The sequence below is a fragment of the Trematosphaeria pertusa genome, assembly GCF_010094035.1.
Source record: "Trematosphaeria pertusa strain CBS 122368 unplaced genomic scaffold BU26scaffold_6, whole genome shotgun sequence".
In the NCBI taxonomy this organism is placed as follows: domain Eukaryota; kingdom Fungi; phylum Ascomycota; class Dothideomycetes; order Pleosporales; family Trematosphaeriaceae; genus Trematosphaeria; species Trematosphaeria pertusa.
Genome location: NW_022987217.1, coordinates 178,124 through 190,137, shown reverse-complemented (window position 1 = coordinate 190,137; position 12,014 = coordinate 178,124). Strand labels below are relative to the sequence as shown.

The 12,014-nt window shown below is 55.6% G+C and overlaps 7 protein-coding genes across 7 annotated transcripts; 4 read left to right on the top strand and 3 right to left on the bottom strand.

The window, feature by feature from the left end:
* The first annotated feature begins 93 nt into the window (after positions 1–93).
* On the top strand, positions 94–1,187 carry BU26DRAFT_518239 (uncharacterized protein). The gene is made up of 2 exons (XM_033828766.1): positions 94–308; positions 362–1,187. Exons 1-2 carry the CDS (start codon positions 167–169, stop codon positions 1,009–1,011), a joined length of 792 nt encoding a protein of 263 aa, XP_033684665.1. The 5' UTR covers positions 94–166; the 3' UTR covers positions 1,012–1,187.
* A 95-nt stretch (positions 1,188–1,282) lies between these two features.
* On the bottom strand, positions 1,283–2,085 carry BU26DRAFT_604003 (uncharacterized protein). Its single transcript, XM_033835485.1, has one exon. The coding sequence runs from the start codon at positions 2,058–2,060 to the stop codon at positions 1,356–1,358; it is 705 nt and encodes a 234-aa protein (XP_033684664.1). The 5' UTR covers positions 2,061–2,085; the 3' UTR covers positions 1,283–1,355.
* A 955-nt stretch (positions 2,086–3,040) lies between these two features.
* BU26DRAFT_550044 (uncharacterized protein) lies at positions 3,041–3,984 on the top strand. The gene is made up of 2 exons (XM_033832033.1): positions 3,041–3,165; positions 3,218–3,984. The coding sequence occupies exons 1-2, from the start codon at positions 3,080–3,082 to the stop codon at positions 3,675–3,677; spliced, it is 546 nt and encodes a 181-aa protein (XP_033684663.1). The 5' UTR covers positions 3,041–3,079; the 3' UTR covers positions 3,678–3,984.
* A 518-nt stretch (positions 3,985–4,502) lies between these two features.
* BU26DRAFT_391090 (uncharacterized protein) lies at positions 4,503–5,871 on the bottom strand (the record flags this gene model as incomplete). Its single annotated transcript, XM_033822702.1, has 3 exons — positions 4,503–5,530; positions 5,579–5,615; positions 5,662–5,871. Coding segments are annotated over 3 exons (1,275 nt in total), but the record flags the coding sequence as incomplete, so codon positions are not given.
* A 1,047-nt stretch (positions 5,872–6,918) lies between these two features.
* On the bottom strand, positions 6,919–7,972 carry BU26DRAFT_504116 (uncharacterized protein; the record flags this gene model as incomplete). Its single annotated transcript, XM_033826746.1, has 3 exons — positions 6,919–7,532; positions 7,590–7,639; positions 7,701–7,972. The coding sequence occupies 3 exons, from the start codon at positions 7,970–7,972 to the stop codon at positions 6,919–6,921; spliced, it is 936 nt and encodes a 311-aa protein (XP_033684661.1).
* A 534-nt stretch (positions 7,973–8,506) lies between these two features.
* On the top strand, positions 8,507–9,661 carry BU26DRAFT_530337 (beta-lactamase/transpeptidase-like protein; the record flags this gene model as incomplete). Its single annotated transcript, XM_033830956.1, has 1 exon — positions 8,507–9,661. The coding sequence occupies one exon, from the start codon at positions 8,507–8,509 to the stop codon at positions 9,659–9,661; it is 1,155 nt and encodes a 384-aa protein (XP_033684660.1).
* Positions 9,662–10,504: 843 nt separating this feature from the next.
* BU26DRAFT_409495 (uncharacterized protein) lies at positions 10,505–11,769 on the top strand (the record flags this gene model as incomplete). The annotated part of the gene is made up of 3 exons (XM_033822910.1): positions 10,505–10,727; positions 10,811–11,037; positions 11,263–11,769. Coding segments are annotated over 3 exons (957 nt in total), but the record flags the coding sequence as incomplete, so codon positions are not given.
* Positions 11,770–12,014: the final 245 nt, after the last annotated feature.

Genomic DNA, 12,014 nt, shown 5'->3' with positions numbered 1-12,014 from the left:
GCACCGCTGCATTCACGCTAATACAAAAGCGGAAAGGCCCGCATCTCGCCTCCAAAACCGCCCGGCGTGCAAACCCTACGCAACACCGACACCCACAAAAGCAATAACCCACCCACGAAGGTCACCCATGCGCAACTATTAACACGTGTTCAGCGCCGTTTCTTCAATGGAACGAGAACGCGCGGACTCTACAGCTGCCGCAAGCCCCCCAGCTGAGCTGTGCCCGAAGAAGCCGAAGCCAGACGCCATGACGCCGCCGAACGGATCGGGGAGCCAGCAGTGTTTCCGCTTCCTCGACCTATCCGGTGGTGAGAAGGGGCCGCCACCGTGGAACCGAGTTAATACTAATGCCTGTTCGCAGAGATCCGGAACCACGTCTACGAGGCTGCGGCGGAGTCTTGTGGCATGGTGCGACTCGGTCACTTTCCTCTCCTATCCGAAGATAACTATCCGAGGCGGCCGCATCTCGCGCTCGCGCAGGTATGCCGACAAGTCCGCTCGGAGTACCTGCCAGTCTTCATGCGCGCCGCGAAGCTGAGTGTTCGCTGGAAACACGTCGCCGCTTTCTTCGACGCCTTCTATCCGATGGTGAACGGGAAGATCACGAACATAAAAAATGCACCGAGCACGCTGAAAATCCTACTCGGCAACCTCCACGAGGACGCCATGATCACGGTGGATGTCCTGCCTATTTGCCTTACGAATCTTCTCGCCGACGCATCTCCGTGTACATTCGCGCCGGATCCGCTGGAGGATTGGGAAATTGGCATTGACCAGTACGATTATGACGACACGTATATGATGAACTCAGTTATAGAAATGAGGAGCGAGCGCCTGAGGGATGATATCTTGAGTGGGAAGATCCAGGTAATCTTGTGGGACCTGTACATCGAAGAGCTTCAGCTGCAGTTCAACCCTCAATTCGTCCCAGAGGATCGTGAAACGTATCCACGGGAGGTGGGGCTCCTCGATATTGAAGACCGGATGGGCTATATATTCCGCGTCCTCTAATCCGCCCTAATGACCACTACGAGCATGCTATTTTCACAGACCAAGCGAGGATAACGCCTAGAGGGCCCCTTCCGTGCAGATCTTCCTAGACTGTCTTTCACCTGAGCGGTATCAAGAGATGGCAAGCCAATAGATCGATGCGATAAAGTGCGATCGACTGACTGAAGGATTTCTCGAGGGCACGGAATCGAGGTTGGCATTCTACCCGTGGATGACATCTTGACGGCTGAATATGGAATGAAAATGCGTTATCGTAATGCTGCTTGATAGTATTTTGAGATCATACTGCGTAAAGCCCCTAGAGGGCCAGCATGGGGCCAGGTAAGCATGATGCTCCTTCCCCCTTACATCTCAAACTCTACATCCCGCCTCAACACCACCATCTCAAAGCTAGTCTTGCAGCTCCAAATCCCTGAATGCACGCTCTTCCTCACTGCCTCATACCCTCTCTTCCGCCAATACGCCCCATTAATACACTCCGCAGCCAGGATCCACAAGCTCAACACCCCCTTCCGCCTCCCATCCCCGCTTCCACAACTCGCTCCATCCAGAGCACTCTGCCGGAGAGCCTCGCGCTCTTTCCCAACCAAACACTCTTCCAGAGAACCGAGCAGCTTGACCGCCAACCCCCTCTTCAAAAACCGCGCATCCCCATCCACGCAAACAGCCTTAATCTCCCACCCTTTCTCCGTCTGCGCGCCCTCCTTGCTCCATCCCCCTCTCCACGGCACCGCCGCTGCGCAAGCTACCAGCCTCCCCTTCCTCACCTGCCCATCCCCATCCACCGCTTCCACAAAAGGCACTTCCTCGCCCTCTACGTGCGCCTCGTCCAACATCACAGCCATGACACCCCGCGGCCCCAGCATATCAAGCAGCGACTGCGTATCGGGAAAGCGGATGGACGGCAGATACCATTTCTCCGGGTCGGCCTCTTGCGAGCGCGTGAACGCTGCATTGGCGAGGACGGCGATGTGGTTGGTGAGTTTGGGGTTGGCGTTGAGGTCTGTGGGACTGAGCAGGATGGGCATCGTAAGGATGGGAGTCGCCATGCCATTCGTTGGTCTTGTCGTGGCTATGGGAGCTTCTTTGTGTGTTTTATCGCTGGCGCGGAAGGGCTGGTGTCGAGATTTGTGGGTGTTGGCGGCTGGATGGCTTTTACCGCGTGTGTAGTGGTTTGGAGACTAGGTTCCGAAAAGCTGAGGCTTTTGATGGGGGAGTGGATTTATTTAGTTTTTTTGTCGCGCTTCGTGCTCTTTTCACGGGACCTTCCTTTTCGGTACTAGCGGGTGTCGTATCGTTTCGGACAGGGTCATGTGACAGTAACGTCTATCGCAAGGGCTGAACTTCCAATTGCAGAGGATATAGACGCAGTATAAGGAGTAAGTTATTGAGAGAAAGCCAAGAGTACACTGCTCGAAGCGGTGGAGAGGTCCATAAGGATAGGGAAGTGCAGGTTGAGCGCCGACTTCTCTTGCAGGACGCAGAGAGGAGACATGGGAGGCAATAGAGTAGCTGAGGGAGCAAGTGAACAATAACAAAGCGGTGGATCAGAATGAGGAAGCCCGAAATGCGGAGATCAGAACTGTCTAATGGAGGCTGCCGATACGGAGGAAACACCTGTTGGGAGCGAGCACAAGGAACGCACCACGGGATGGATGATGAGCGTCGTGCAACACGGCATGGCTCCCCTTTGGAGGGTATCTTTTTGACGATCCATAGATGAGGGGGAGCCGGGATTATATCCACCGGATGGACCTAGTAAGATGCAAAGGGCTGAAGTGCTTCCACGCGCAACGCGCTTTCCGGGAACGAAAGGTCGCCCATCGAAGAACCATATCCAAGCATGGGGTCCCTCATATCCCGCCGTGAAGATCGCGAAGTCAGATGCCTGGGCAAAGGCACTGTACAGTAATCTGGGGTTGCATTAGCTCCCGCGGTGGCGTTATACAATGACGTCGAGCCGCATATGATCTCCTCGCACCCCCAAGCCCCACTGCAATATACTAGTCAGTCAATGCGCCTTCTCTCACATCACCATACTTCCACCGCCCAGACATCCCCCATCAAAATGGTCAAAGTGCTCGAAAACCGCGTCGTCGATCTCGACCTCCTCCCCGGCACCAAAGAGCAGCAAGAAGCCGCCCTCCGCGCAAAGTAACTCCCCTCCACCCTCCCTCTCTCTAGTTCATCTCATAACGCCATCCAGGGAAGCAGCCACCTCCTCCCTCCCCTCCTCAGAACCCCAAGACGCGACCGCGGGCGAGAACGCACAGAATGCCGGTATGGCCGTCGGCGGCGCGCTAGGTGGCGCAGTCAAAGGCCTCGTAGACACAACAGGCAACACCGTCGGGGCACTGGGCGAGGGCCTCGCCGGGACCGTTACTGGCGTTGGGAAGGGCCTGGGTAGCGCTGCGGTGTATGGCGGTGGCGCGCTTGATGGCGCGGGGAGGAGCATTGGGCGGGGCTTGGGGTTTGGTGGGACGGCTGGGAAGCAGACGGAGGAAGTGAAGGAGCGGGTTGAGAAGGAGAATGAGATGGGGGGTATGGAGCAGGGGGAGATGGGAGAGAAAGGGAGGAGAAGGAGTGAGCTGGATGAGGCTGTCAAGGCGGCGGAGGATATTGAGAAAACGAAGGGTATACGGATGGAAGGTGAGGACACAAAGTAAGAAGATGTTGAATTGGGTGTGGTTCTGAGTTCCTTCGCGCGTAATCGAAGAGCGATGATGATGATTCCCGGATGACTGACTGAGTCCGCGCTTCAGCTCTCTCGTCTCGTCTACTTCGGGCAGATCTGAGATTGCCCCAACTTTTCAACTAAATTGGACCATTCTCTCTGAGTTATTCTCAATATCTTGGTACAATAGGATATTTCTGTGACCGTCGCTCGACCTGGAAGTGTCGAGGCATTACTATTAGTATACAGGGAGCAGTGAGCTTTTTCGAGGAACGAAAAAACTCACGAGAACCTCCTACATGGAACATTGTATCGTAAAGCCAAACGCCGATACGTAAAAACCCCGTATCCCAAAGATAAACTGATACATGAGAGGGCTTCGGGGAGCAGTGGTATTGAGTTGAGAACGCCGCGTAGCTAGGGGAATATGAAGTGGTAGAGGTACGTTCGAAAGAACGCGAGAGTGAAGCGTGCGACTCTAAAAAAGACCCCGTACATGACGGTGGACCCCATAACGAGCGAACCATATGTGATAGTGTCTCAACACAGTAGGCAACGGATCCCCAGATCAAAGGCCCGAGCGAATCATCCACTCTAAGGAGAGGCGCGTGGCGATGGGTGACAAGTGGCATGACATGCCTGAGGTGCAGGACTAGCTACTGGTAAATAGATTGTTTTCGACGTGTCGACGTGTGAGTTTCTGTAAAAGGGAGTAGCGGAGCCGGCCTCAACTTCACGTCCAGCTTTGCCAGGCAGGCTTCTTGCTTTTCCGCGGTAGCCGAGCAGAGCCCTCATTACCCGCACGACGCGACTGAGGCGGGACTCGTGGCAGCGCCTCCACGTCCTCCTGGCTGATCAAGGTCGACCTTCCCGAATGGCTGCCTGCATCGAAGCTCCCCATTTCGATGTCATCGACGTGAGTACCCAGCATATCTATCGAATTGTGCTCCGAGATAGGCGCGCGCGAGATGTATACCTCCTTTTGCACTTGGACGCCGCCGTGCTGGTCGACTGAAATATCGGTGTGCGGTTCGGAAAGGTAGCCGTCGTTGCTGTGCGAATGGCTTGTTTTCCAGAAAGCCAATTTCTCGAACGCAGATGCGGACCGGAACGAGCTGAAAGCTGCCGCGCTGCCGTTCTTCGATTTCGAACCGTTGGAGCCCGATTTTGAACTCGTGCTGAACCTCTCCAGCCTTAGGAAATGCTTGAAGAAGACCTTGAGTGCAGGAGCATTCGCGCACATGGCACCAATGTGCAGCTCTAGAAGAGACCACAAACAGATATACCATCCGACCCAAGTGACATCGTAGGTCTCGAAGTAGACCTGCCAGCTGTAGTAAGACCGTAGGGCACCGAATGCGACCGCGCCATATCCGATAGCGAAGATCCCAAAGAGGGCTATCTTTTGACGAATCGGAATCTTCAGGTTCCAGTACAAGAATGTGGGCAGCATCGCCGTGAGGAAGTCCTGCGTCGTAGAGATGACGCCAGCAGCGAAGACATCGGCGCCTTCATTGAAACATTTGTAGCTGTATCCTTTGACCACCAGAACGAAGTCTAGCTGGTTCCAGAATGCGGATATCGGGTTGCAGCCGAAGATAGGTACAATCATGAAAGCAATTGTGTATGCCGCGATGAAGCCGACGGTAACTCTGGTCGCCCGTCGGAAATTCTTGGAGATCGCGCGCGAGGACAGACGCCTGTAGAAGAGCAGAATGGAGATCTTGATGAGGCCGGATGCTAGGCAGAAGATGGAATCTATAGCCATAATATATTTGCGTTGAGTGATGTAGAACTGCGGTTGCACGTCCCATACGTGTTTGTTGAAATGGTATACGTCGGTGACTGTCTCGTCAGCAATGTTGCATCAGCAATCATGACTGGGTTCTTTACTAAGAGCTAGCAGGACGGTGACGGCTATGATAGGTACCTGTGCTAATAAGTATGTTGAAGCCGGACTCGCTTTGAAGACTTACAATCGCTGCCACCATCAACCAGTCATCCCATCCGGCTTTGTGCTGGATACGTAGCCTGACCCACAGCCTGGCGAGAAGTAGAAAAAGCGTAAGAGGCCCAAATATGCATGCAATGATCGTTATGGCCCTTGGTTTTGCGACGGGGTGGTCATAGTTCGGCGTCGGCCACGACAGTATGACCTCGAGAGGAGGATGGATACCTCCCGGCATGGCGAGGATACGACGGTGCGAGATGTACCCAAAGCAATAGTAAAGCGAGCCTGACCACGAATTAGTGGTCGAGGGTTGCTTGCCATATGTGCAGCCGAGGGTTCCTGCAGGCAATGTGGGCGCCGTGTGGGGCAGGTCTTAGGGCTATGGACGGCGAGGCTTGGTTCTTCTAAAAGGAATCCAAGGTTTCAGCCAATGCATGTACTTTGAGCGAGGTTTCGCAATAGTCCGGGGTCAAAGGTGTGCCATGTGATTGGTTAGCGCATCGCCAGGCGATTCCATATGCCAATGTAAGTTTGCGCTAAGGATCGCCTGCTAAAGTCTTCCGGTATGAAGCTACAGTGTTAGGAGCAACGGGAGGGACTAGGCCATCCTCTCATTAGCATGCTCCAATGGAAAAGCTGTCGCACAGCCCACGACGGCTCTCGTTGGAGGCCAGCCACGCATCGTCTGCAAGCCCTCCATGCGGACTCGTTCGGACCTTTTCATTTCTTGGTGAGACAGCAAACCACGACGGAAATTCTCGCAAGCGCTGCGGCTGCGTCATGGAGCACACGATAACGCCCTACCGAATTGCTTCTTTTTCATAGATATCTTAAGAGCGCAATCGTTCGGAAATGGTCGAGCGATCGCCACGAGGGTGGAACGGACATGTAGATAGTTTTCGCGCGGCCCGAGGTTCGTGGTCCTAATCCCCGCAGCCGATCAACCTCTTTAGCGCAATGCATCAAGGTTTGGGCTACTGCATGTGCTGCTAGACGTCGAGAACGCGAAGCGGTAATGCCCTCTTGACCGGACGCATCGGGTTGTGATCGCTCAGATACTAGCGAAAAGATCGTCCGAAGCCTGTGCTGCACAAACGAAGGAGAATATGTTCGACCTGAGGTCACGCTCCGCGATGCCTCTGACAGGAAAAGGTTGGCAGCATAAGCAGCCAACTTGCATGAGCGGCTTTCTTCGTCTTGTCGACCAATGGTAACACAAGAGGCGCTGGGTGCCTACATGCTTGGCAGTCCAGCACCTGCATGAAGCAGCCGAGTCATAACCTTATTTCTGATAATCATATTTCCGCGCATAATAATGGTGTAGGTGGGTGCAAGGTTTAGCGTACTGGCGATTGAGAAGGGGAAACCGGCCCGTCCAAGCCGTTGATGGGGAGATTGGCCCAAAACAACATCGTTGGTGCTGGATGAAACGCATGGCGTGCGATTGCGACTCCTGTCCAAAGGATTGGACATGCGCAGTGCCAGAGGACGTCCACAACATGGGGTGGCCACATGCTTCCGCTTCCGAAGTATCTGTCCGCGTCGTCTCGATGGGTAGTGGAAACCAGATGGTCTTCAAAATCACGGGCTCGCCGCGGTCACGTTCGGGGTCTAAACGACGCAGCTTCCGGGTTGAACTGTCTGCAGTTAAGTGGGGTATACATGTGTAGGAAATAGTTGCTTTTCGGGTGACAGTAGGGAACGTCACGCAAACCAACCTCAGTGCTCTGTGGCTGACAAAATCGACCGCAGCCTCTCTCCTCCAGTTCCAGCGGCAATTCGCGAAGACCACAGGGACGAGAAGCATAGGCTGATATTGGGTCGCGAGCTCAAGCCGAGGTGGATCTTCTTGATTCGACGGGCAGCAGAGTCTTACAAATGAGGTGAGAAGAGCCGCTGGAGGATATCGTATGTAAAAGAGAGGTCCGTTCCGCAGCGCTAGGGTCAACGTACGTAGGTACAGCGGCGTATGCAAGCCGCGAGATGCAGGCGGCGGATACCGGCTTCACCCTTCAAAGGTACCAAATAGGCACCGCAGGGAACCAACTGCTTGGGAATATGTACCTTCGTCCTTGCGAAGTCGTGGACAACTTGTTATTCCGACTGCATCTGCCGTCGCACGGGGTTGGGTTGGGGTTCTCAAGGCTAACAATGCCCCAACAGCCCACTGACACGCTCAGCGTCGAGATGCAGCATTGTCCTTCGATTGCTGGCCTTGCGTTTGTCTGTGGGTCCGTCGCAGCTGGTTGAGAGCGGGAGGCGGAAGACGGAAGACAGGTCCCGACGCGGACGGCAAGGCCGCCCGTTCTGGGCGCCAAAGACAGTGTCGCTTGCATGCCTTGCCGCAAAACAACAACGGCCTGCTGGAAGAAGGAAGACAGACGAGAGATGAACGATGAAGATGATGGGCGGTTGTACACGGCGGCCGGGACCGGAGATGCGCGGCCGAGCTCCCGAGCTCAGGCCAGCAAGCTAGTCCTCATCGGGCCAACAGCCCCTGAAAGCACCATTGCACGCCTCACACGGATTTCGCAAACCCGCTCCCCGATTTCCGCCTTCAACTCCGCCATTTTTCGCTCGCATCCTTCGTTCTGACATTCAAAGCGTTGTCGCAATGGCTGGCCTCACCACCAACTGCATCAACCTGCACTGGGCTCAGAATAAAAGACAGACCCACGCTTCTGCCGTCACATCACAGCCCTCAACATACCCTAGCTCAACACAGAGTCCCGTCATCACACTCCTCCTAGCACCACCATCGCTCGCGAACGAACATGTCTCTCGCCTTAGATAAAGCTTTCAAGCGAGCTGTCACTCCCGGACCTGAAAGGCTTCTGGCGGGTGTGGCACTCGCTGCTGCAGGATCTGGTATGACGGATAGTCGACCTCAACAAGACGACTATTTTGCTGCGTATGGCACCTTGCAGCTCGATCCCACGACGGCCCCTGTCGTCACGAATACCGTCATGTGGTTCGCATCGTGCACCAAGCTTCCAACGACTGTCGCAGCCCTGCAATGCGTCGAGCGCGGCCTCATCGATCTAGATTCCCCTGCCGATGTCGATCGCCTCCTGCCAGAGTGGAGCGATCCCCAAATCTTGACTGAGATCAGGAATGGCGAGCCCGTGCTTACGACTGCGAAAGAAAAGATGACCCTTAGGAGGCTGCTGACGCACACGAGTGGCATGGCCTATGACTTCCATCCTCCCTTGCTCGAGTGGCGGCAATCGCGGGGTGAGAGGCCTCTTACATTGCGTGGTCCCATCACCCAAGCCCATCTCCATCCACTCGTCTTTGAGCCAGGGACTGGCTTCACGTATGGTCCTGGCCTTGAGCTCGCAGGGCTGATGGTGGCGAGAGCGAATGGGTGTACACTGGAGGAGTATATGCGGAAGAACATCTTCGACGTTCTCGGCATGGACGATAGTTCTTTCCGGCCGCATACCCACCAGCTTGCCGAGCGAGTGATGCCGATGACGGCTCGCTCATCTCCTGACGGGCCTCTCGCAGACGGCCAGCATCCGCCCCCGATAGCCAAAGCCCTTACCGTTGACCCCGAAGACGACTCCGGCGGGGGCGGCCTCTTTAGTACCGCCGAAGACTTCCTCAAGCTGCTGAAGGCAATCCTCCGCAACGACGGTCGGCTGTTGAAGCCTGAAAGCATTGACCTCATGTTTAGGCCGTCTCTATCGTCCCCGTCGCAGACTGCCCTCAACGAGCTTTTCTCGGACCCTACGTGGGCAGCCTACATGATCCCCGGCGAGCCTCCCATCGGTACCGAAGGCGCTGGAGAATGGACTCATGGCATCGGCGGCTTGATCGGCCTTACCAGCAAAGAAGATGGATTGAAGAGCCCGTGGCTGCAGATGGGAGGTGCCCCGAACTTGGACTGGTGGATCGACCGGCAAGGCGGCTCTTGTGGGATCTTCGCTACCCAGCTTAGCCCGCGAGGCGAAGCCAAACATCAGCCTCTAAAGAGCCTGTTTCAGCACGAGATGGTGAAGAAATTCTCGAAGGAAGACTGAGGGAACAAAGACCGCTTCGCGCATTCGGCCATTGTCAGTAGGCTGGGTCTGGTCTTGTGGGCTCGTCGAGCACGCAAGAACATGCGATCTCTTGAAGAACTTCAGATACCCATGCTCGCGTGAAGTACTACTACTCCTCAATGGCTCAGGCCACCCGAACATGGTCCAAATTGCAACACCTTAGAATTTGCTTTGCACCTGCACGCAAGCCTATAATCACCCAGGTGTATGCCCTTGATAGATGACATTCGACCTTCTTCGGTGGACGCCGTTCGAAGTTGCCAGCACTCACCAACGTCGCTTCCCTTGCGCCTCTTCCACCCTCCACTATTACTCGCTCCTCCCTCGAGACACGGACCATGGTTCCCCCTTCTCTTCCTCGGGGAGCAACGAGGGCGCACGTAGGAAATGTCGCTTTCCGCATCTGCCTCACCGCTCCCTTTACTTTCCAAATCCACCCACCGCGTCCTGCCGGCGACGCAAGCGGCCCTTCTTCATGGCACCGCAATCAGCTGCGACCGGAGAGCAGTGGAAATCCGCTCATAAAAGCACGTCTTCGCACCCGAATCTCCATTTCTTCTTCACTCCACTCCAGCCCAACAACTCATCTGGAGAGCATCACTACGGAGCAGAGCCAGTTGACCCATTCTGAGCTCTTTTATTTTTTCTGTTCCATCCCGTATCGAGCATTGTTCTTGTTGCTTTCGCCTTTCCGCCTTTCGATCACGTGCAGGGACGACCTTCATGATGCGGTCCGCACTCACCTTTGCGTCCTTCGGCATGGGCGCCTCAGCCGCGGTCATCGTCCCCTCTTCCGTCATTGCTCCTCATATTCTCCCTCGTGGCGGCTCTGACCACATCTCCTTCACCCTCCAAGCCCACGGCAAGGCAAGCGGGCCCATTGGACAGCTCGACGATGGCCAGAACAGGGTCGGCGGCGGCCTACCTATGGGCCAGTACACGCTCAAGTACGGCTCGAAGGGTGGTGAGATCGTCGACGGGAAGAACCGCGGATGCATCCTCACGCCGCCCACGACGCAGTTCCAGTGCGACCAGGGTGTTGGAGGTGAGTGCTCTTCTCATTTGAACCACGGCTCCAATCCGCTACTCCTCAACTCCCTCCGAAAATGGGGCTGATCGTTGTCGCAGGTACTCCCGGCTTCGACATCAGCTGCGACAAGAAGCTCCTCTACCATGGCTCGCCCGAGTTCTCCGCCTGTCCCGTCAACGACCACGGCGAGTGGAACGTGTATACGAAGCCAGCGCCTGGCCAGAAGAAGTGCATCTCCATCACACTGACCGCTCACGGGGACTTTCCATCACCTCCTTCCTGCAACAAGCCAGCCCCGAAGCCAGCAACGCCAGCCGCGAAACCGGTGGCCCCAGTTCATTTTCCCGTTATTGCCTATCCGTGCAGCGAAGAGGACGAGAAGGCCGGCAAGTGCATTCCGCCGAAGATTTGCAAAAGCAACGGTACCCATGGAATGACCTGCGAGCCTATGCGTCCTTCGGTATCGTCTGTCCCGCCTGCTCCTCCAGCCCCAAAGCCCGCACCAGTGAAGGTCGACTGCGACGACGACAAGCACAAGGACGACGACGAGTGCAAATACAAAATGCCTGAAGCGTGCCCGACCGATCTGGATGGCGAGTACGAATTCCCGCATCTGATCATCCCCGTCGACCAGGCGCAGCCCGAAAAGGCATTCGGCAACCAGTTCAACGGCACCATCACGGACAGCGTGTGCACGGCATACAACTTCGACGTGCACCCGCGCTTCGCCGGCAAGGCCTGCTCGCTCGTCTTCCTCTTCCCGGAACAGCAGGATCTCGAGACGTCTGCCTACGACTTCTCCGGCTCCGATTCTAGCACGCTTGGGGTTTTCATTCTGCACAAGCCAGTGGAGCATAATACGACATGGAGCACTCTTCCCCGGAAGACGTTGGTCGCTAAGGAGCGCATTTACCCCGGCAAGAAGATGAACATAATCCAGAAGGAGTGCCCTGCGGGGTTGAGGGTGGGGGTCATGCTGTGCGGGAAGGGCTTTTCACTCGAGTACTTCCAGGACTTCAACCCCAGCCCCATCGGCCTGTACATCCGGGCCTGCTAGGCGACCTCCTCGAAGGCGCTGAGGGGCTCCGGGCCCAGCTATACATGGAAGGGAATCTGGTCTTAAGGATTCTGGCGCACGTGATGGGAGGTAGGACTGATTGATGGGAAGCGATGGAGTCCGGAGGCGTCATTGTTGCTTTGTTTCTCTTTCGAATTTTGGCTCATTCTCAGTTCTGCAATTCATTGATTCTCATCCATCTCCTGTCTCTTTGAGCTTTTCTGTCTAGTGCCATCTTGAGCGTT

What these genes read in the sequence shown, in the direction of transcription:
- BU26DRAFT_550044 (XM_033832033.1), top strand. Translation starts at nt 3,080, where the DNA reads ATGGTCAAAGTGCTCGAAAACCGCGTCGTCGATCTCGACCTCCTCCCC. An exon ending in GAAGCCGCCCTCCGCGCAAA is followed by an intron (nt 3,166 to 3,217) that starts GTAACTCCCCTC and finishes AACGCCATCCAG; the next exon opens with GGAAGCAGCCACCTCCTCCC.
- BU26DRAFT_518239 (XM_033828766.1), top strand. Translation starts at nt 167, where the DNA reads ATGGAACGAGAACGCGCGGACTCTACAGCTGCCGCAAGCCCCCCAGCT. An exon ending in CTTCCTCGACCTATCCGGTG is followed by an intron (nt 309 to 361) that starts GTGAGAAGGGGC and finishes GCCTGTTCGCAG; the next exon opens with AGATCCGGAACCACGTCTAC.
- BU26DRAFT_604003 (XM_033835485.1), bottom strand. Translation starts at nt 2,060, where the DNA reads ATGGCGACTCCCATCCTTACGATGCCCATCCTGCTCAGTCCCACAGAC.